The 22,890-nt window shown below is 45.7% G+C and overlaps 3 protein-coding genes across 3 annotated transcripts in view; all 3 read right to left on the minus strand.

The window, feature by feature from the left end:
• Positions 1-18,019, minus strand: part of LOC136577863 (sterol 26-hydroxylase, mitochondrial-like) — a 33,328-nt gene extending 15,309 nt beyond the window's left edge. Inside the window, exons 1-6 of the mRNA XM_066577786.1 lie at positions 17,696-18,019; positions 15,040-15,230; positions 12,426-12,625; positions 10,605-10,802; positions 3,998-4,161; positions 2,532-2,698 (exon numbers count right to left, since the gene is read on the minus strand). Of these exons, the coding sequence (XP_066433883.1) occupies positions 2,532-2,698; positions 3,998-4,161; positions 10,605-10,802; positions 12,426-12,625; positions 15,040-15,230; positions 17,696-18,019 (1,244 nt within the window). The remainder of the gene's footprint in view (positions 1-2,531; positions 2,699-3,997; positions 4,162-10,604; positions 10,803-12,425; positions 12,626-15,039; positions 15,231-17,695) is intronic.
• Positions 1-22,890, minus strand: part of TYW5 (tRNA-yW synthesizing protein 5) — a 964,030-nt gene that overhangs the window by 55,415 nt on the left and 885,725 nt on the right. The window lies entirely within an intron of this gene.
• LOC136576290 (sterol 26-hydroxylase, mitochondrial-like) overlaps positions 20,089-22,890 on the minus strand; it is a 42,890-nt gene continuing 40,088 nt past the window's right edge. Inside the window, exon 9 of the mRNA XM_066575468.1 lies at positions 20,089-22,809. Coding sequence (XP_066431565.1) covers positions 22,696-22,809 — 114 coding nt within the window. The 3' untranslated portion in view covers positions 20,089-22,695. The remainder of the gene's footprint in view (positions 22,810-22,890) is intronic.

A 22,890-nucleotide genomic window follows, 5' to 3' on the forward strand; every position in this document is an offset into this window, starting at 1 on the left:
TGTGACGACGGCAGTAATACCTATTAAGTGTTGCTTTTTAAAAATTGTGGAGGGGAGTATTTTATCCATTTAAAATGAGGTCTGTGGGGAAAAAAAACATATTTTTTGTTTTAACTGCATTTTTTTCTTTAAATTAAACTTGAAGGGGACTTTAAGAGGTGATTGTTCAATTGCTAGCATTGTACACTACATTACTTATGTAGTAAATTTTACTAAGCCTATGACAGCAGCCTTTAGACTCCCAGTGGTGGGGTCTAATGGGCTCAGTTACATGGTAGACATTGAGGCCTTTGTCAGGCCATGGGAAACCTTTGGTACATTGCGATCACACTGCAGGGGGCTGGTGGGTGACAGAGTCCCCTTCTCTTGTCATCTGCTGCAGTTGCTATTGATTGTGGCATGTAAGGGGTTAAACTGCCAAGATCTGAGGTTTCTCCGAAAGACTTGCGTGCCCCATTCAGCACGGTGATGAGTTATTTAAACCTTAAAGTGGCCACTGGACTAAGATCGAGACCATACCTACCATGTCCACAGGGACCACAACAAGGTCTGTTACAAAAAGCAGACTAACAGCTGCACATAAAATCTTAGTAGTTACAAGACTGCCAAATGATAACCATTTCAACATCCTGGGGTTGGTGCCAGCACAACAAAAACAACCACAGTCTCTAAAATAAACAGAAGGATATGAATGTAATTTAACAATGGGGGTTGAGCAGGGGCCGGACACAGCTCTATTCAATCACTGTATTTGAAAGATCTTTGAAACAAGAATTAATCTCACTGAAAGCAATGTGGGCAAGGACACGAATTGCAACACCATGTGGAGACAAGTGGGTCCAAACCCCCAAATTATGATGCAACCCACCAGCTGTGACAATGCAGAGATGCCTCGTGTACAAAATATGAAATATTATGCAGCAAAGAAAGGAAAGATGAGGGAAGGCAGGAAATGCTAGAGCTGGAAAGGGGACGTCCATTCCCAGCACCCTCCTTACATGGCAAACCACTACTGTGACCCAGCCCCTCATAGAATTTTAAAGTTGGAAGGGACCCTCGTTGTCATCGGGTTCAACCCCCGGTTCAATGCAGGATTCACTAAGTCATCCCAGACAGATGTCTGTCCAGCCTCTGTTTGAAGACTTCCATTGAAGGAGAACTCGCCACCTTCCGTGGCAACCTGTTCCACTCATTGATCATTCTCACTGTCAGAAAGTTTTTTTCTAATATCTTACTCGTGAGCAGATTTTTATAATTAGTTTACATTAAAAATTCTGCCCCTTTGTTATCTTCATTATTAGGGCATTGTTAGGGCTCAGTCAGTTTTTTCGCGCGATTTGCGCATGCGCATGCGTCCGGCGATTTTATAAAACCATTGCTTTGCAATGGTATCGGACACATGAGCGCTTTTTATGCGCTTGTCCGATAAATTATAGAACAGAAATCGCAGATCGCACCTATCTGCGATCTGCGATTCCTGTTCTCTTCCCTATATGCGCTCAATGGGGCCGGCGGCAGCAGCGCCGATCCCAATGAGAACATATAGTAGACAAATCATTCTCCTCTGCCACAGCTGTAACAGCTGTGGCAGGGAAGAACGATGTTTGCCCATTGAATTCAATGGAGCCGGCAATACAGCCGGCTCCATTGAAAGCAATGGGCTGCCGGCGAACGCGGGATGAATTTTCGGGAAGGGCTTAAAAATATAAGCCCTTCCCTGCAATTCATCCAGAAATGTGTAAAAACAAAAAATATATATATACTCACCTGGTCCCGGCAGATGGAGTTCAGCCGCGGCCGGCGGCAGTTCTCCTGAACTGCTCTCTGTAGTATTCAGCAGCCGGGGATTTAAAATCCCCGCCTGCTGAATGAGCTGCCTCTGATTGGTCACAGCCTGACCAATCAGAGGCAGCTCTCACTCACACCCATTCATGAATTCATGAATGACAGCTGAGAGCTGCCCCTGATTGGCTCAGCGCAGGGACCAATCAGAGGCAGCACTCACTCACCCATACTACAGAGAGCAGTTTAGGAGAACTGCCGCCGGCCGCGGCTGAACTCCGTCTGCCGGGACCAGGTGAGTATATATATTTTTTTTATTTTTACACATTTCTGGATGAATTGCAGGGAAGGGCTTATATATTTAAACCCTTCCCGAAAATTCATTGTGAGATCACCCGCAGCGCATTGCTTTCAATGGAGCCGGCTGTATTGCCGGCTCCATTTAATTGAATGCTCTGGGCAGCGCTGCACTGCTCCGGCCCATTTCTATTGAAACGCGCGTATTGAATGCGCATCCATCATGCGATCCACAAATCGCGGGAAAAAAACGCCCATGTGACTAAGGCCTTATGTCTATTATGACCATTGTGGCTGCAGTTCAGCCCATATATGCCTCTCCATATACAGATGCCATGTGACCTCATCACTGTATAGAATATTCTAGGGTGGGTGCCCTGCTGTAGGAACTGAAATGGGGGTCTCACCGCTGTCCCAAAAATAAATATTATACAAAAATTAATAGAACCAACCGCAGTATTTCTTTGATGACAGCCTTCAGCAGCGGCATCTTAGAGATATCCTCAGCAGTGGGGATACCTTTTCCTGGGACAATGGAGGTCACCTCCTGATAGAGAGATTGCTGAGTCTCCGGGTCTCTTGCAAGGTGGTACAGGGCCCAGGATAAGGTGTTTGAGATCTGAGATAAGAAATGCAGGATATCATCACCGCTCTAAAGATGAGAACGAGCAGCCAGGGTCGGTCTACCCTTGGATGGTACTTTTTGTTGACCTCCTAATCTATGCAATGTAAAAAGAACCATACTGTACAGTCTGTTATTAGAAATACAGTGCCATATAATGGCCAAAAAGCAATGTTATGGAGTTCTGCCACCACCAAACACTGCAGCTTCCCCATTTTTATAAGTGAGCTTTATATGTGATAATTCAGCATCAATCAGGTTCTATTGATTTAAGGTTCAATGAATTTTACTATTTTGGAAAATACTTAAATATATTAATTTGAACAGATTCTGTTCATTCTTCACAAACTAAATCATGTAGTACCGCTTGTAGCACTTTCTTCTATGGTAAGTGCACTGAGGCAGGCACTTCTACATGGACTCTAATATGGCTGACACTGTTGTATGGGCACCGCTGGTCTCAGGCTAGCTTTTCACATATTTTTACCTCCAGCATTTTTTCCCCCTCCGGCTTTGCAATAAAACTGATGGAAGAATAGATTCTATAGTTTTATGAAGGATGATTCATGGCACCATAAGTTTTGATGTCAGATGTCTCCCTTGAATGCAGCATTTTTTGTTGGCTATGGATGCTGGATCGATACACAAACTGCACAAAAATGCCATCAGTTGTGTCCATCCCAGGCATAAAACCGCTGGCTACACAACTAATATATGGGAACCCACCTTAAGGGCCTTTTACATGGGCCAATCGTTCATATTCCCGCAAATCGGTGAGAATGTGAACGATTATCGCTCAGTGTAAATGCATGACAACTGAATGACAAATAAGAATTCATTCACTTCTTGTTTGTCGTTTGGTTTCTTCATACAGTATGATGACACCCATTAGGTTATAGACTCAGTCCCAGACCAACCCTACCTTGCTTACCACTAGATTTGTGCCAGCTGACTTGGCAGCTACAAGTCAGGGGATAGGGAGCTTTCCCAGCCTTCACCTTGGATGACCTCTTCATAGATGCCAATGATATAAACTGCTAAGGGAGCTAGATGGAGGGACCAACTTTGTATATGTAGGGACTGATAGTTTTCCAAAAATGCATGGCATTATCCTGTGGGCACTGGTACTGCGTGTCCTGTTCTTTTATATGATATTTGAACAATCTATTGTCTGGCACTATTATTTCCACTCCAATCATTTCATTGCAATCAATAAAACTATATTGACACCTATGGCACCAGCATTGGTTCTCTGGTTGCCTAGGAAGACAATGCCACTGATATTTAATTCCTTACTGTGTCCACTCCGGCCAATAGCATCTCAGCTACACTGCCGTTCACTTCCTTAATCGATAGTTCGCCGCTGGACAGCAGATAGGTCAGGTACTCTCCTTGGACCTCCTCACCACGATCCAGTCTCTCCTGTATCTTCCCCATCTTCTGGATAATTAACTTGTTTCCTAGAAAAGCTAACGCTCATAAGAAAGTGAAGTAAAGATTCTTTTGGAGGCGTAAATGTGGCCCAACCTTCATACATGGTATACATTATTGAGATTACATCATTTTGCAAAAAAGATCGGTTTATTATTAAAATCAGCTTGTATAAGCACGTTTCGGGGTATGTGAACCTCTTCCTCAGTACCCGCTGGGGATACACATCTAAAAATGCTAACCATGTAGAAATATCACAGCATGTTCTGTTTTTCTGCAAGTCAGCAGTAATTTTGCCCATTGTTTCCAATGCTCAGTGAACATCGCAATTTTACAAACACGATATTGGTCCGTGTTTCTCGGAATGCTATTGCATTCGCCAACTTCCAAAAGCCTATGTGGAAATTAATAAGTCAGCACCACCAAAACGTTATTAAAATCTAACCGAAGGCACAAAAGGTTTCAATAAAGACTTATGAAACACCCTGTGCACCTTCCATGTAGCTAGCAAACCCAGTTTGTAGGCGAGCGGGTTCACCACACGCGTGATGACAAACGGACCCACGTAACGTGGTGCTAGCTTCAAGGATGCGACCCTCAATTTGAGATTTCTAGAAGACAGGTATACCTTCTGTCCCACCCTGTAAGGTTCAGATACAGACAGACTCTTCCTACTACGCAACTGCATACGAGTCCCCGTTGCTTCCAAGTTTTTCTGTACCTCTTTCCATACTCTCCGGAGCGTATCTGTGGCGACATCCGCTGCAGGATAGACCGAAAGAGTAGGGATTGCTGTAAGGAAGCGAGGATGCTGATCGTATACACAAAAGAATGGAGATACCCCAGTAGAAGAACAAAGGCGGTTGTTTAGTGCAAACTCTGCCAACGGCAGGAACTCTGCCCACTGATGAGCCTTTTCGCTAGCAAACAACCGTAAATATTGCACTAAATCTTAGTTTTTCCGCTCAGTCTGACCATTAGTTTGCGGGTGGAATGCTGAAGAGAAGGAAAGCGATGTTCCCAAGTTTCTACAGAAGGCACACCAAAACTGTGACACAAACTGAACCCCGCGATCAGATACAATATTTTGGGGAACCCCATGTAAGCAAATTATTTCCTTTACAAAAATCTTGGCAAATTCTTTTGCCGAAGGTAGCTTCTTTAACGCCACAAAATGTACCATCTTTGAGAACCGGTCGACCACCGCTAAGATAGTGGTGCACATCTGGGACTCTGATAGATCAGTGATAAAATCTACCGATAACTGCGACCATGGACTGGAAGGAACCAGTAGCGACCTCAGGGGACCCTCCGGAGGACGCCGCCGACTCTTGTTGCGAGCACAGACCGAGCATCCCCTAACAAAGTTGCCGATCTCCTGAGACATGCCTGGCCACCAGAAGTGTCTGGAACAAAGATCCAGGGTTCCCTGAAACCCTGAATGCCCTGCGAGAACCGTTGAGTGAGATTCCTCCATGACTCGAAGATGTAAGGTCTCTGGCACAAACCATCTGCCCTCCGGCGCCCCCGAAAGAGTGTCCTGCTGAGCATTCTGTAGTTGGGGGAGGAAGTTAGACTCTACAGCTGCCACCACCACGCCAGGTGCCAAGATATTCTCAGGAGTCATAGTCTCACTTTCCGGCACCCCGAAACTCCGTGACAGGGCGTCCGCCTTCACGTTCTTCTCACCTGGGATATATGTCACGACAAAATTAAACCTGGCAAAGAACAACGCCCACCTGGCTTAACGAGCTGTGAGTCTTTTAGCATTGGCGAGATATACCAGATTCTTGTGATCAGTATACACGGTAATTGGGTGTCTAGGCGCCTAAAGATGGTGTCGCCACTCTTCCAAAGCCCATTTGATAGCCAGTAAATCACGGTTACCCTCGTCGTAGTTGCGTTCTGCTGAATGAAACTTCTGCGAGAAGAACGCACATGGGCTATACCCAGATCTCCCACTGACTTCCTGCGACAAGACTACTCCTGTCCCCACCTCAGACGCATCTAACTCAATGAAAAAGGGTAGTCGTGCGTCCAGCTGTATTAGCACCGGGGCAGTCGTAAATGCCCTCTTTAGATGACTAAAGGCCTCAAGGGCTGCAGGCGACCATTTTACCAAGTGGGCCCCTTTCTTAGTCAGATTGGTCAGGGGTTGAGCAATAACCAAGTAGTTCCTAATGAATTTGCGGTAAAAATTTGCAAAACCTAAGAACCGCTGGAGAGCCTTAAAGGAGAGGTCTCGAGGCAGGAGTGGATTTTTTTTTTTGCCCAGTCCCCCTAATTAAGCAAACATTACTAAGCCCCCCTGTAAATGACTTTTCTAGCTGGTTTGTACTTACCGTTCCAGCGTTTCAGCAACTTATAAAAATTTTCCCAAGATGGCCGCCAGCTCTTTTCCCGTCGCTTGCTGTAGCCCGACGTGCGCGCTCCCGAGACGCTACCAGCTGTGTCTCCCTGACAACCAGACGCCCCGCAGCCGCCGACCGGACCCCTGGCGTGAACACGAACGACCAGTCACCCACCGCCAGGCAGCAGGTAACCGGCGTAGCCCCCCCCCCCCGGCAAAGCGGCAGCCCCCCCGGAGCAGCCCGCCCCCGGCGCAGCGGCAGCCCCCCCGGCCCATCACTTACCTGGACGGCGGGACAGCTGGGCGGCTTCTCCGGACAGCTGGACGTCTCTGCACCTTCCTCTAACAGAGGATGGTACAGAATGGCCGCTCCAGCGCGCTCTCGAGAAGTTACAGCTTGTCTGCGCATGCGCAGAAGAGCTGTAGCAGCGAGCACGCTGAAGCGGCTCGTGCTCAGAGCAGAAGACCGGACTGCGCAAGCGCGTCTAAAAAAGCAAGCCGCTGGCGATTTTAGACGGATCCATGGAGACGAGGACGCTAGCAACGGAGCAGGTAAGTGAATAACTTCTGTATGGCTCATATTTAATGCACGATGTATATTACAAAGTGCATTAATATGGCCATACAGAAGTGTATAACCCCACTTGCTACCGCGAGACATCCCCTTTAAGGTTGTCTCGTCTGACCCACTGGGAGGTTGCAGCTACTTTATCAGACTCCATCTGAATCTCTGTGGGTGAAATCACATAACAAAGGAAAGATACTTTTTTAGAACCAAATGTACATTTCTCTAACTTGACAAAAAGTTGGTACTCGCGCAAACAGGTCAGAACCAACCTCAGGTGCTGCACATGTGTATCCCAGTCAGGAGGATACACCAGAATGTCATCAAGACAGATGACCAGAAATACCCCCAGGAAGTCGTGGAAGACAGCGTTCATAAAACCCTGAAACACAGCGGGGGCGTTACAGAGTCCGAAAGGCATGACCAGTCATTCAAAATGTCCTAACGGGGTGTTGAACGCCGTTTTCCATTCATCTCCCTCTCTAATGCGAATTAAATTGTAATCCCCCCTTAAGTCCAGTTTGGAGAACCAGTGGGCCCCTACCACCTGATTCAACAAGTCAGGAATTAGTGGCAAGGAGCACTGGTTCTTCACTGTGATTTTATTCAAGGCCCGATAATCCACACAAGGCCTCAATGTCCCGTCCTTCTTCTCTACAAAGAAGAGACCTGCCCCGACAGGGGACCTGGATGGCCGGATATGTCGTCTGGCCAGAGCCTCAGAGATATAGGACTTGAGGGACTCATGCTCACGGCCCAACAAATTGAAAATGGCTCCCTTAGGGATGGGACTGTCGGGAATTAGATCAATACCACAGTCCCACTACCTATGGGGAGGCAAAGTCTCAGACAGTTTTTTGGAGAATACATCCTGAAAATCTGACAAATACTCCGGAATAAGCACCGGATCTACGGAGCACATGGCTATAGTAGATAGGTGATTATGAGAGGATGATCCCCAATGAGTCAATTCCCGGGTGGACCAATTAAATTGGGGATTGTGCAGTGCCAACCAGGGCATACCAAGCACCACATCAACCGACATCTTTTCCATAACCAGGAAAGACAGTTCTTCCGAGTGGAGGATCCCCACCGTAAACTGTAATCCTGGGGTCCTCCATCATACCAGGCCTGTAGAGAGAGGGGTAGCATCGATACTAGTAAAATTAATTGGCGTTTTCAGCGCCACAAATTCAGCCATCAGGGGTCTGACAAAACACCGGCTTATCAGGTTAGCGGCTGCTCCGGAGTCAATAAACACCTGCCCTGGTCGGGAAAAATTCCGGAATCTCACCTGACAAGGTACCAGAAGCTTAGGAAGTACCTCAAGTCCTAGGCGCTCCTCCCTACAGTCGCCTAGGACTCGGGGTTCCGCCGATCCAGACTGCGAGCGCTGAAGCCTCAGGGGGCAGGTGATCACCCGATGTCCAGCTTTCCCGCAGTACAGGCAGAGATGATGTAACAAACGAATCCGGCGTCGCTCCTCGGGGTCAAGCGGGTCCACCTCCATCGGCTCGGGACCAGCGGTTGGTAAGGACGAAGAGGGAACAGGACAGACGACCTCCCTGACTCTATGGGCCTGTCTATCTTGCTTCCTAGCCCTGAGCCTCCTATTTGCCTTTACCGCTAGCTCCATAGCCTCCCCTAAGGACCCCGGTAACGGGATGGGAAATCAACAGGTCCTTTACCGCATCCGAGAGGCCCAACAGAAAAATGTCTTTCAGAGCGCTATCGTTCCATGCAGTATCACCTGCATAGCGTCTGAAGTTGGAGCAATAATCCTCCACACAAAGCGACCCCTGGTGCAACGCCAATAACCGGGAAACCGCCAACAGAGCTCGGTCCGGTTCATCGAAGATGCCCCCGAGTTCCTGAAAAAATGCATCCACAGCCTGCAGGCAAGGGGAACCCTCGGGGATGGAAAAGGCCCAGGTCTGGGCAGAGCCCCGCAGCAGGGATATTATCAGCCCGACCCTCTGAGCCTCCGACCAGGAAGAAAGGGGACGCATCCGAAAAAACAGGCGGCACGCATGTGGAAAACAAAAAACTTGTTCCTCTCCCCAGAGAATACCTCGGGAAGAGGGCACTTGGGTTCGGGACTGGTTGAGGTGTCCGGCCCTTGCGACAACCCCCGCTGCTCCTGGGCCGCCATGCGAGCGGACAAATCCTGGACCACGGCTTGCAGCTGGGTCGCGAGGGAGTTGATCGCCTTCATGAAAAAAACTGTTTTAAAGGGCCAGTTATTATGTTACGGCACTCTGACCCCCTGAGCGCCAGGTGGGATGCCCTGATCTTCCCGCACCCCACTGTCCCTGCCTACTTGCCTCGGCCCTGGCTAATCCCAGGCGGACAACTGGACAGCGGTCCCGGCACTGGCTAGGGACCTGGCGACTGACAAGATGTGACTAATTGATGGGGGGAACAGAGTGCCGACAGAGAAGGCAGATGGAAATGACCAACAGAACATACAGAGCAAGCAAAGCTGGAAATGGAAGCTGACAGGCAAACTAGAGGCTGAACTGAGACTTATCTGCAGACAGGACCGACTAGATGCTAGCAGAACCAATAACTGGCAGTGAGCTCAGGACACTGCCAGCCTTTTAACTACAAGACTCCGCCCCAGGGGCGGAGAGTGGGAGGAGCCAGCCCCCCCCTTACTGCACAAGAGAGGTGGAGGAGTGCGGGCGGCGCCTTACGGGCGGACACACCCACGCCGCTGCACACCAGCTGCTCCATGTCGGCGGGAGAGCCCCGACGTCAGAGCTCCAGAACGCCAGAGCCGACGCCAGAGCGGCGTGTGCTGACCGCGGGACCCTGCGCCGCCCTGCATGGTAACAATAATGATGTGAGAGAATCTTGACGACAGCGAATGTTTGACCAATCTCATATTGATGGTTCCACCAATCATAGTGTGTTGCAAGAGCATGCCCAGTGCAGAGCAGGCGCGGATATCACAATAGAGCGTACTGCATTTTTTTCACGCGATTGTCAATGGGACATTCTAATGTTAAAAACGCATCACACAAAATTGCAAAACACCAACTTGCGATGCGTTTTTAACATTAGAAAGTCCCTTTGACAATCATGTGAAAAAACGCAGTGATATCGCGTGAAAAAAACGCGCAAGAAAAATGCAAGTGTGCCGGAGCCCTAACATGGATCTCAGATTTAGATGTGAGGAATCTACATGGATATTTAGACTGAAATCCATGAGCCCTACTGGTCTTAATGAAGATTTTCCAATGTCTTCATTAATACGAATTTCCTATGTAGGGATTAAGCTGATATATTTTGTGTAAATAAACACTATAAAAGAAAAAAATTGTTGTAGAAAAATAGTAACACATAAAAAGGACACTAATGGTAGGATTTGTTTTTTTTTCCATCACCCATCAAACGAAAAATAATAAAAGTTAAACAATAGATTTATATATGTACCCTGAAGTAGTGCAATTAAAAAGTACAATTCATCCCACAGACACAGTCTACTGTCTGCAAAGACCCCCCCCCCCAACCTTCCTGATGTCATGCTGAACATTTTCCACACTTCAACTCACCAAATTCAAAGATGTTGTCCCAGTTTTCTATGTACAACTTATAGTAGGGGAGAATATTTCTGCTCCACTCAGGTAAAAAAGCGACAGAAACTGAGTATTTCAGCATGGCCCCTATAGAGGCAATTAGTTTACTGGTCTCGGGAGGAACATTCTTCTCCAAGCAGCCGACACGGGTCTCAAACAGAATGTATGAAATTCCTAAGATGACAGAATAAAACAAGTATAAAACATACAAAGCCCATCGATGTCATCCCCATATCACCGGGACATTTCTCATATTAGAGGGCCGTCCTTTTTATGGAGATGAAGCTTAACCCTTTAAAGACAAGAGATTGTGTTTTTCAGGTCGTTATTTTGTCCCTACTTTCCCAACATGGCTGCATGAGGGCTTGTTTTTTGCAAAGCAATTTGTAGTTTTTATGGGGCTATTTAATGTAACATATAAAGTATTGAAATAACTTTTGAAAAACCTTTTAGTGGGGTGAAGTAGAAAAAAACAATTGCATCATTTTTTTTCAGGAGCTTTTGTCTTATCAGCATCCACAGTGCAAAAAATATAATTTTCACTTTATTCTATAAGTTACGAGTTGATTGTGGCAATGGTTTTTTAAAAAATGTTTTACTACTTTAAAAAAAAGTAAAATTTTTCAAAAAAAACAACAAAAGCAAACAAAGTACTTTTGTCATCTACTGAGATCCATAAGTTTTATTTTTTCACAGCTGGTTCCCTGTGATTTTCTGTAGTTTCTTTTGGTACCTATTTGGGGTACATGTGACTTTTTGATGGCTTTTTCTGATTTTTGGGAGAACCAAAAGAGCGGGACAAATAACACAATATTTTTAATGAACTAGACTTTTACTGAACTAATTTTTGTATTTCCTTCTTTTTTTAATGTGTATACTGGGAGGAGTTTTACTGTTAAATTTTTGATATTTTTCTTTTATATACTCTAAAAAACATAATTACAACTTTTGTTTTTACTTTTTTTTCATTTGAACTTGCAATCATTTATTTGTACAATATACTGCTGTACATAAAGAGAATGCAAAGTTCTACACCTGGGCAAGAAAAATGAAAAAAAAAAAGCACAAACAGAATGGAAGGAACGCGACTAAGAAACAGCACATATGAAGAAGACTTGGGTATACTAATAGATTCCACACTGAATTCGACTCAACAGTGTGATGCAGCAGCAAGAGAGGCAAACACAACTTTGGGATGTATTCTCATTTACACAAAGAAATAGGGCAGAGAGTGTCAGGCTATTGTTAGGCTATGGCTATGGTCACATTAGCGTTCTGAGCCTCTCTTACTGATTTACATTAAAATCCAGGACAAAGAAGTGCAACATTGAGCATTATTTCCTCTGGGAAACTCCTGGACAGCTGGACGGAAACTGAATGGACACCATTATGGCAAACTGAATGGCACACTGCAGTCTCATCACTGGGGAACTTTCCAGGGACTGGTTGGAACCGCATCTAAAGGGTTAATACGGCGGCCGGGTGTCAACCCTATTTTGGAACCGAACTCTATTCACATTCGACTTTAATCACTCACTTTGTTTCTCTCCATTTTTAAAAGGTTTTGTTTATATAGATAAATTGAGTCACAAATATATAATAAAGGTAGGTAATGTGCAAAGAGTATGACAGAAACCATGTACACTTACAATTTCCCATTAGTTCCTTAGGCACATTGTAACAAAATGCCTAAAGGGGAGGTAAATGCAGACCAAGATGACGACCGCACCCCAATGCCAATACAAGATCTGCAACTTCCCTAATAGGTTTTCAGCTCAAAATCTCCAACTAGCTCACCTTCAAATGCAAACCTATAAAAGAGGTTTGCAATGCCGTTGACCATAACTCCCGAGGGGGATTCCTTCCTCACATCGTCCAGGGTGTGTAGGAAATCTGTTACCACCTCATTCAGCGCCCCGGTGTACAGCACTGCCTCTGCCGGCTTCAGCATCCTCTTATTCAGGGTGGAGCGCAGCGTATGCCAGCGGTGACCTTTCCTGGAGAATTAGAATTAGGACATAACCTGTATGCTAGTGGGATCTCAGAACATGTGGAGTGATGGTCAAGCTCTAGCCCCAAAGGCCCCACATACACCTTCAAAAGCTGTCGGCCAAAGAATTGTCTGGCCCATCATTCCCAAACCTACAAATGCTGGTTGCAGGCGAGCACACATGTGTCTTGTGGAGAAAGTGCAACCACCAGACAGCTCTGGCGCCAGCTTATGGCCATGGGAATCAAAACGATCGCATATTGCAATTCAGCATGCATGATCCTTCTTTTGCCAGATTTCATTTGTTGGTGGAAAGTTGAGGCCCCTATAGACAGACATTCGGTTGTCTAAAGGCTAACGTGAATTGGGATCTTAAGCCTTAGCTCAGCTTTTCAGCTTTCCATATACAGTTAAGTAAATTTGCCGAAAAGAAAGATCCTCAGAATTTTGATTGTAGTTCTGGCTGTGACTGGAGTAAAAAACTAATCCAGTGAATGCCAAAGTGGCAGTGATAAATCTTCTTCTCTCTCACTCTGCAGGTCCATGTTCAAATGACAGTTCCGCCACAGATTTGCAGTTTGTTATGCCATGGAATTTATATGTGCATTAGCCCTAGTTAATGGGGCTAATCTGCGTGTTGCCTCCTGCTGCAAAATCTACATCAAGAAGCCTAATGTCACTGTTAGATCGGCTACCCGTGTCTGCCGCCCTCTTGCTATTCCGGGCAGAGGCGGACGTTCCTCTGCTCCTTCTGTATTAAGGGACCTTTAGCTATGTACTTTCCATCAGCAATGCTGGAGTCTCAGCTCAGCTGCAGGGTATAATAGGCTATTGCCCTCCTATTTAGCTGAGCTGGGGATGCTCCTTCTTTGCCTGAGTGTTGGTGTCAGTTTGCCTAAGCCACCCAGCATAGGTCTCCTGTCTCGGAGTTCTGTGTCTGCCCTGATTCCTGGACTTTTACCCGGATAACATTTGTTTTCTGCCTGCCTCGACATTTCACCGGATTCTGTTTACAGTTCGGCCTGTTTCGCGGTGCTTTGCACTGGTGCCTCTGACTCCCGGAGGTGGCTGCCTGCTCGGTTTCCCGCAGTGAAGTCCAGATCCCTGTACAGGGATTAAAGGGTGAATACCAGGGAACCGTCAGGATAATGCCCTTAGGACTAGCCCAAAGCCAAACCAGTTGGTTGGCGCAGTGGATCAACGCTCATGTCCATAACAGTCAATTCCTTTGTTTCCATGTTGTCAATTTCTAATGTATGTTTAGAAAAGTCTGTGCTATAGTTCATAACAATGTGTTGAAAACAATGAGAGCAGATTATAAGCTGCTTCCATGCGGATCTAGGTGCGGATTGCCCACTTGGGGAGCGATCTGTTTTTATTACGTTGTGGGATTTTATATGGAGGTTACATAATTTCCATTATATTTTGAGTATAGAATAATGTAATCGATTGTGTTTATTTTATACTCCAAATTTAACAGAAAGGAATGGAAATCCTGTCGAACAGACAACAAAGTGGTGTCTGTTACACTAATAAAAAAGTGGCTGCATTCGTTTCCGTTCGGGTGTTCTGTCGTGGTGTTGTTTTTGGCGGCAGCTGTGATGGAATAACTTGACGGAATCCCACAGCGTAGTAAATAACTCTGTGGGAATGCTGCCTTATTCTGTACTGGAATCTATGTGGAAATCCATTGTGTGAACAGGTGTATTAAAGAAAAATAATAGGGGCACTGTGGAGGTATTCTCCCTTATTTGCATATTACCCAGAGGAGCGTAAATGGCTTGGTGCTCTGCCTAAGGAGAAAAGATAGCGTTTCTGATGCACATGACAGGCCTCTCTCTACTGGAATCCTACTGCACACTGATGAAGGGAAAAAACCCTGAAACAGCTGTATGTGCATGGGCTCTGACTTTGCTTTCAACTCCTGGTCATTGTTGCAAGGCTTGCATAACGAGTTTAATATTGACTTTAGGTATTGCTGCCTTCCAGTAGGTGGCAATGTGGAGGTATTGTTTCATCTCCCTTATTTACAGAAAAATAAGTGACATCTCACTTCTTGACAGAAACCATTACAGGTAGCCACATGCCGATTAGTCCCAATGAATGGGTTTCTGCAGCATGTCAAACTGCAAATCCGTGGCAGAAATTTGAAACTCAGCCTGGGTTTTTGTCACCGATTCTGCCTACATATTTCCGATGGAAAAATCCATCACATTAATATCGCCTTAGAGGTGACATCCCATTGCTGCCCCCTGCTTGCTTTTCCAGTGTGCCTACTTTATGCATTCTTGGAGATGTAATGTTCACATCAGACAGTGCAAAAAAAAAAAAAAAAACATCTCCCAGAATCCAATGCAGCATATCAAAGTAGCTTTCATTGACCCTAAATGATAAGTAACAATGTGGAACTACTGAACATACTCAGTAAAAGGGCCTAGAGCCAGGTCTCTGAGCTGACAGTGTATTATCCAATGCTTCATGTCATTTCTCATCGGATACTTCCCCTCCTGGCGCAGCACCGTCTCCAAGAGCTCGACGTCAGCTATATTTACAGCTGTGTACCCTGCAAATGAAGATTTCCAGATTGGGCGATACTTCTTCTTAAAGACAGACTGCAAAACAGAATAGACAGCTGATCACCATGGGCAGCCCATGCAGTTGTCAGTGGGGTCACATAGTAAGGGTACCTGTTCAGATTGTTTCATCCAAGTAGGTATAGACAACCTAAATTTACCTTTGACCAGAAACACAACATTAGTATAAAGATGAAAAATTCCAACCTTAGGATAGGTCATCAATAGTTGACTGGTTGGGGTCTGTCGCTCGGGACCCCAACCGATCAGATGAGCGGCCAAATGCTATCAGCGCCACAAATACACAGAGGTGTGAGCTGAAGCAGCAGAATTCTCCAATAACCTCTGTGTAGTGGGTGGTGCTTGTAACTGCAGGCACAGCTCGCATTGATTTCAATGAGTGCTGGTCTCTGCCCTCCAGGAGCAGAGACCAGCAGACATCAAGTTCCTCCACCGTGTTTTTAACTGTTGTACTGCTGGGCGGGAGTCATTGACAGCCACCATGAAACAAGCTGCCCCTGCTCTGGTGTACCACAAGTTTTGGTGTCACGAACAGGATCAAATCCTCTGTGCCTTAATTACAGACCGTACTTGTGTTACTGACCCTCAAGGGTTAATAGCATCAAAAATGTCCAGTAACTGTTTGTTGACCATGTACAGCGCTATGAGGATGGAAAAATAACTTTATTTGATTAAGCTGTACAGCGTTATTGCAATTGACGTGGTAAAAGACTTTTTGCTGTGTTTATACAGTGATGCTATTTTAATGGTGTCCAGAAACTATTTTAATTTTTACTGCACTATCACCACAATTAAAAAGGGGGAGATTTCAGCCCCTTGCAAAGCCAGCTCTGTGCAAGAAGGGAAGCCCCACCATGGAGTAGATACCTTGCTGCTTGGTGCCAAAGACACACAGGAAGTGTGAAGTTGAGAAGGGGAATCCACAGTGAGAAGACCTTCTGCACTTCCCTGCGACACCAGCATTGTGGCAACTTGTGAAAGACCTGCAAGCTACCCCCAACAGAAACCTCAGTGGCTCTTCAGAGATGAGGCAGAGCTTCAGGTAAAATATGAACCCAGTGCTGTGCCCATCACTGCTGCAGACCCACAACTGGTGGAGCCAGAACCCGCTGTCTTGTCTGCTGTGGCTACGGTCCAACCGTCTGCCACACCACCAAAACAGTCATCACCCCCATGAATTGTTGTGCCACAGGATTGGCTCCCTGCGGGCCGTGACCTGTCTGACTGCCTCCGACTACACCTGGTGGTGTATCTGGTTGGATGCCCACCACTTGCTCTGCTGCCAGAGTAGAATCCTACTACCAGCCACCAGGGAAGAGTCAGCTGCTATGGCTGGAGCAGTTTCATCCCCAGCTCTCCTCCTGATCCTTCCTGGTCTCTCGTTGGCTGACGATGACCCAGAGTTGGAACCCAGCATGCACCTGAACCTGCGAAAAAGTATCACCAGCAGCACCCCAGCATCATAAGTGGCCTCCATTACCTAGGCCTGACCCTGCATTGAAATCATCACGACTGTTGCAGATACCCTTTGCCGAATGGCAAAACATGAAGCAGAAGATTGCTTGAGAGAAGGGAGCAGTCCTATTCCAACAGGTGGCCATCGCAGAGGACATGGCATCACAAAAGGTACAGGGGATAGTGACACTTTTTTGTAAAGCGGTGCTTTGGGTTCATTAGGCAGCCAGACACAGGGGAGGTAGTTTTGGTCAACTGAAGCTAAGTAAAAGAGAGTATCTACCTACCAGAATATCTTGACAATTTGTAGGTGGGCAAAACTGTATATTACACCCAGATGGAGGAAGAAAGAGGTCTATGTGCTGTGGTGGAAGTACACCCAAACGAAAACCCATTTGCTATACCCGAGTTTCAGGCCCGACCACTTCCGCCCCCTACCAGGGTCCCAGGTGGTAATATGGCACTTGCCACCTGCCACAGAACCCATGCCTGCCCCTACTGTTGCAGAGGCACCTGAGCCTCAGCTGGTACCTCTGAGAGAACCAGAACTGGACTCCTTGCAAAATGTTGCAGCAGAGCCATTCCTTGCGAGTGCAAAACTGGTTCTTTTTAGTAAGGTGCCTGTATTTTCCTCACTTATGGGCGCTCTCTTAATCCAGCTGGGAGCCTTGTGAACTTCATTTAAATCATCAGAATTCAGAAGTAGCCAATACGTCTCTTATCCAGGGGAATATCAGGGTGAACCCATCTGTAGCTCCTGTATTCGAGTTAGTTAAAAGGACCTCTGAATGAGAGAGGGCTAGGGACAACCTTGCCACGTTAAACCTGTGTCATAGGTATGAGCGAGGACTCAGCAGAAGGAGATACATAGCTTTCCTCTGTGAGACAAAAACACATCATCTGCAAACTTGTACAGTTTTTTGAATGGGTATGGGCAGCTTAACATGGTCTCTGTGAATGAAACCACACTACAGAATGTTTGATCCATGCAAATAAGATAGATAGATAGATAGTTGAGCCAATCTGACCTGTAACTCTTGTGCATACAGCAGGTAACCTCTGATGAAGAACCAGTAGACATTGGTGAACATGGAGGGTCCAGGCAAATCATCAAATGTCTTCAACTTCTTGTTCCCTTCTGTTAGTCCGGCTGCTGCAGCCCCATGTAAGGATCTGGCCAGTGAGACCCTGCATGTCTGCAGTGCTGGGCTGATCCTGCTCCCCGGGTAATTGCAGCTCTGGACAGCAGCTCTCATCATGGCTGCAGGGGGAACAAATCCTTCTATGCACTTTGGCACTTTGCTATGTCTGTTTCCTGCTTCTTCCTGATCCTCCCTCCTCGAACCGTTCATTGTAAAGTTCACACAAGAACTATATGCTCTGGGAAAGTTATACTGCCTCCTCCTGCGACCTCACTACTTCCATCACGGAGCTAAATATGGGCAATTGGATAAGGAGAGGGATCTGCATAGAATAGTTGCAGCCTGGAGGACAAACTAGTAAAAGTAATGCAAAGAAATGATCGGCCACCAGTGTTAACGAATAAGCATGAGCCCTTATGCATATGCCCACAATCTGCTGACAAAGGAGCAAACACTCATTCATCAACTAACTGGATCTTTTATGTGGACCTAAGGCCGTCTTCACACAAGCTGTAAATGCTGCACAATTTCTACTGGCAGAATCGCAGCAGAAATTCTGCAACAGTTACAGTGCAAGCCATGTGGAGAGGATTTAAAAAAAATCTCTTCTTGAGGTATGGAAATTTTCTGCAATGAATCCACTGCATTTGGAAATTCAAAATCCACAGTTATGAGTTGTTATGATGTTGGGGGGGGGGGGGGGGGTGTGCATGTAATTTGTGCATCATATTCAGTATATCTGTGTTGTACTTCTTTTGAATAAACCAGAAGAGTATTGGGGGCTGACGGATAACATCCGTCAGTTCGAATATATATATTCATGCATGAAGCTTCTCATTATAACCAATCTGGAGTAAACCAGTGAAATCTTCTGTAACATGATTTATTCCCATAACATATTATAGACCTGAGCACAAATATTGTGAAATTACTGAGAAAAACCCTGTATATGTTCTACCTGGAATATTCTTTTAAATAATACTTACACATAATACACTGGCGTGCCTAAATTCATGGGATAACAGTATGTAAATTGATGATAAAGTGGTGTTACTCAGGTGAGACTTTGGAATGCCCACACCTGTATTAGTTTTGAGGTATTCCTTTGTTAGGTTGAACACTGGCCTGTGTGCTCATGGCAAGGCTATGTGAATTATTGGAGTTCAAACAAGGTATGACAGTGGGTGCCCGATGGATTACACATTTCTGAAGTTGTGCAAGCAATTACCATTCCTTGATCCACAGTGTCATGTGTGTACTGGAAATACATCTTTGAAAACATTACCACCACAGTAGACAGCACAGTGGACATCCATGTGTGCTTAATGATCACGACCTACAGCATCTGGCTAGAGTTGTCCATGCAAGCAATCAACTCTGGCAGAAATCACACCCACATTCAATGCAGGAGGCCCCACACACACATCCTGCAGGCCATTGCAGCGTCCTTTAGCTTCAATGGGATATGGGAGCAGAAAACTCACCAGAGTGCCTTTGTTAACACCATGACACCAGACACAGAGCCTCAACTGAGCTTGTGAAGTTGCTAAGTAGACCCTAGAGGACTGGCAACATGTGGCGTGGGAGGATGAGTCACGGTATCAATTGTTTTGGGCTGTTTTGGTAGGGTTCTTGTGTGACACAGACCCCATGAAGCCATGGATCACAGTTGTCAACAAGGCACTGAGCAGGCTGCTGCTGGTTCCATACTGGTGTATGGTGTGGTCTCATGGCATGGGTTCGGTAAAACTAGTCCACCTAAATTCATCATTGACCAATGTCCATTACGATTCACTGCTTGGTGAACAATTGCAGCCCTTCATGGACTTTATGTACAATTGCAATAATGGGATATTGGAGGAGGATATTTCACCATTCTATCAGACCCAAGTTGTCCAGAATTGGTTTGAGGAGCATTCTGGAGAGGTCCTAAAAGTGGTGTGGCCTGCACATCTACCCAGCATGAGCCCAATCAAGCATTTTTGGGATTGCAGTGTCCCTTAAGGTGACCCCGGACACATGGCATATGCCGAGGAGCTGGAAGGGCAAGATGCTGGATTGTCACAGTGGCGCTTACCATGCTCCCACCCAGAGGGATGCACACAGCCAAGGCCAGGACAGCGCTGGGCCTCTTCCAGACCTCCCCCCGGCATAGGGATGCCCAAAAAACAGTAGAACAGGTGATGAGTTAGTCACGTGTGACACCGCCATTCCGGCACCCACCGGCATAAACATCGCCGGGGAAATAAATGAGCCACAGACAGTGATAGAGTGCCTCAGGTTCCAGGGAATGGTCAGGGCCTGGAAAAATTTACTGGGTAACAACTCCAATGATACAAGGCAAAAATAAACAGTGCAGGTAGAATTATGAATATATACAGACAGACTTAAAGATGAGTACCTCCACACAGCGATCCCAGACTCCAGGATGCCTGTGTGTGTGACAATTGTTGACACGTACCTCCACCCAGCGGTCCCAGACTTCAGGACGCTTGGGCATGAACAATTTAAGGACAAAAAGAGTACCTCTCCACTGGGTCTTGACAAAGTTTTACTCACTAGTTGCTCCCTCTCTCTTGGGGACTCACTCTCTCTTCATAGAAGCAAGCACTCCGGGAAATCTCTCCTCCTCTTCCATCCTCAACACATAAGGCCTGAAGGTGCCTCCATGTGTCTCTGTGTTCTCTCTAGTAGCTCAAGATGGAAGCTGATGGAAGCTCTTTCCCGCTCTCAAGCACTCACATTTAGGCCTTATGCACACGGCTGTGACAGGCTCCGCAAGCGGAATACCGCAGTGGAGTCCGTCACGGCGCCCCCTCAAAGACCACATACATACCTCTGGATCTGCTGTGCAAAGTCCCGTATGATGCACCGGCATGCATGCGCAGTACAGCGCAGGACGCGTCGGCAGTGTCATATGACGCGCCGGCAGTGCGTGGGGCGCATATTCACACTATACTTCCACTGTGCTACAACGGAAGTATAGCATGACGGCGGCTTCTATTGACTACATTGGAAGCCATCCGCGCATATGCCCGCGGCAAATAGGACATGCCAAGGGTAATTCCATGGTGGAATCTGCAGCGTGTACATTGAGCTATTAGGTTCAATAGAACCTAATAGCTGTGGTGAAATGCCGCTGATTTCTGCCGCGTTTTACACGGTGGAAATCCGACCGTGGGCATTAGGCCTTATACCTTCACTCACACCACGTGACTAGGCAGAAATTGATACATTTGCAGACAGTCAACTCACACTTTGAAGACCTTAACCTCTCATTTACTGCAGCTGTACAATACACATAACAGAATGACAAGATGGTTTTGAACAGAGCATCTGCATAAAACAGACATGCATGACAATATGTACTGGTTCTGGTTCTATTACGTACTATTATCAGCCACATGATGACTGACAAGTGGAGGACAGTTAGTTCACTATTCTGACATAGGAAGAGAAAATCATTTATTATTCTACAAAAGATTTGCAGTAGCTGGAGAAGTAAGCACACCGTTGTCTGTTTTATATAAAGATATATTATTCATAAAGAGTTAAGTCACTGTGTACAGACATTACTTATCCTGTATTGACGCTGAGTTACATCCTGTATTATGTACTCCAGAGCTGTACTCACTATTCTGCTGGTGGAGTCACTGTGTACATGCATTACTGATCCTGTATTGACGCTGAGTTACATCCTGTATTATGTACTCCACAGCTGTACTCACTATTCTGCTGGTGGAGTCACTGTGTACATACATTACATATCCTGTACTGATCCTGAGTTACATCCTGTATTATACTCCAGAGCTGCACTCACTGTTCTGCTGGTGGAGTCACTGTACATACATTGCATTACTTATCCTGTACTGATCCAGAGTTACATCCTGTATTATTTACTAGAGCTGCACTCAGTATTCTGCTGGTGGAGTCACTGTACATACATTACTTATCCTGTACTGATCCTGAGTTACATCCTATATTACACTCCAGAGCTGTACTCACTATTCTGCTGGTGGAGTCACTGTGTACAGACATTACTTATCCTGTATTGATGCTGAGTTACATCCTGTATTATGTACTCCAGAGCTGTACTCACTATTCTGCTGGTGGAGTCACTGTGTACATACATTACTTATCCTGTATTGATGCGGAGTTACAATCTGTATTATACTTCAGAGCTGCACTCACTATTCTGCTGGTGGAGTCACTTTGTACAGACATTACTTATCCTGTATTGATGCGGAGTTACAATCTGTATTATACTTCAGAGCTGCACTCACTATTCTGCTGGTGGAGTCACTGTGTACATACATTACTTATCCTGTACTGATCCTGAGTTACATCCTGTATTACACTCCAGAGCTGTACTCACTATTCTGCTGGTGGAGTCACTGTGTACATACATTACTTATCCTGTACTGATCCTGAGTTACATCCTGTATTACACTCCAGAGCTGTACTCACTATTCTGCTGGTGGAGTCGCTATGTACATACATTACATTATCTGAAGCAGTGGTAACACATAATCATAATCAATGCATTTACTTAAATGTAACATTCACAAACTTCAGATGGGACTCCTAACTCTCTGGTCATCCTCTAGCCACGGCGTTAGTAAAGCACAGATTTTGTCAGTTTCAGGAATACCCTTTTGATAAAATTTTGTAAAAATACAGCAATTATTTTAGTTTCTAATTTTTTTTCAAATTTTTCTCTTTTTAAATAAAATTGTTAAGATGAAAAATTCCAATTTTCACAGTACGTGAAATCGTAGTCCTCCGGTTGTCAGGTGGTCAGGTCAGAGAAGATTCTATGGTAATTCCCAACATTAGTGTCACCTGTCTGTGACTTCAGGGTCTTTATTCTGCATGTGACCCGGAGATCATCTTTCCAGGAACTGGAGATTTATAGGTTTACTTGGCGATAGAACAATTCTTGCCATAGCTTTAATGTCTCCAGCTTGAGGATCTGGTCGAAACTCATATTTCTTAATAATCTGGAGATTAAATCACATAAAAGTGTAACTATAAATACAGAGAAATACAAATCCAATTTCAAGTGGTGTGATTGCATAAAA

The sequence above is a fragment of the Eleutherodactylus coqui genome, chromosome 8, assembly GCF_035609145.1.
Source record: "Eleutherodactylus coqui strain aEleCoq1 chromosome 8, aEleCoq1.hap1, whole genome shotgun sequence".
Classification (NCBI taxonomy): Eukaryota; Metazoa; Chordata; class Amphibia; order Anura; family Eleutherodactylidae; genus Eleutherodactylus; species Eleutherodactylus coqui.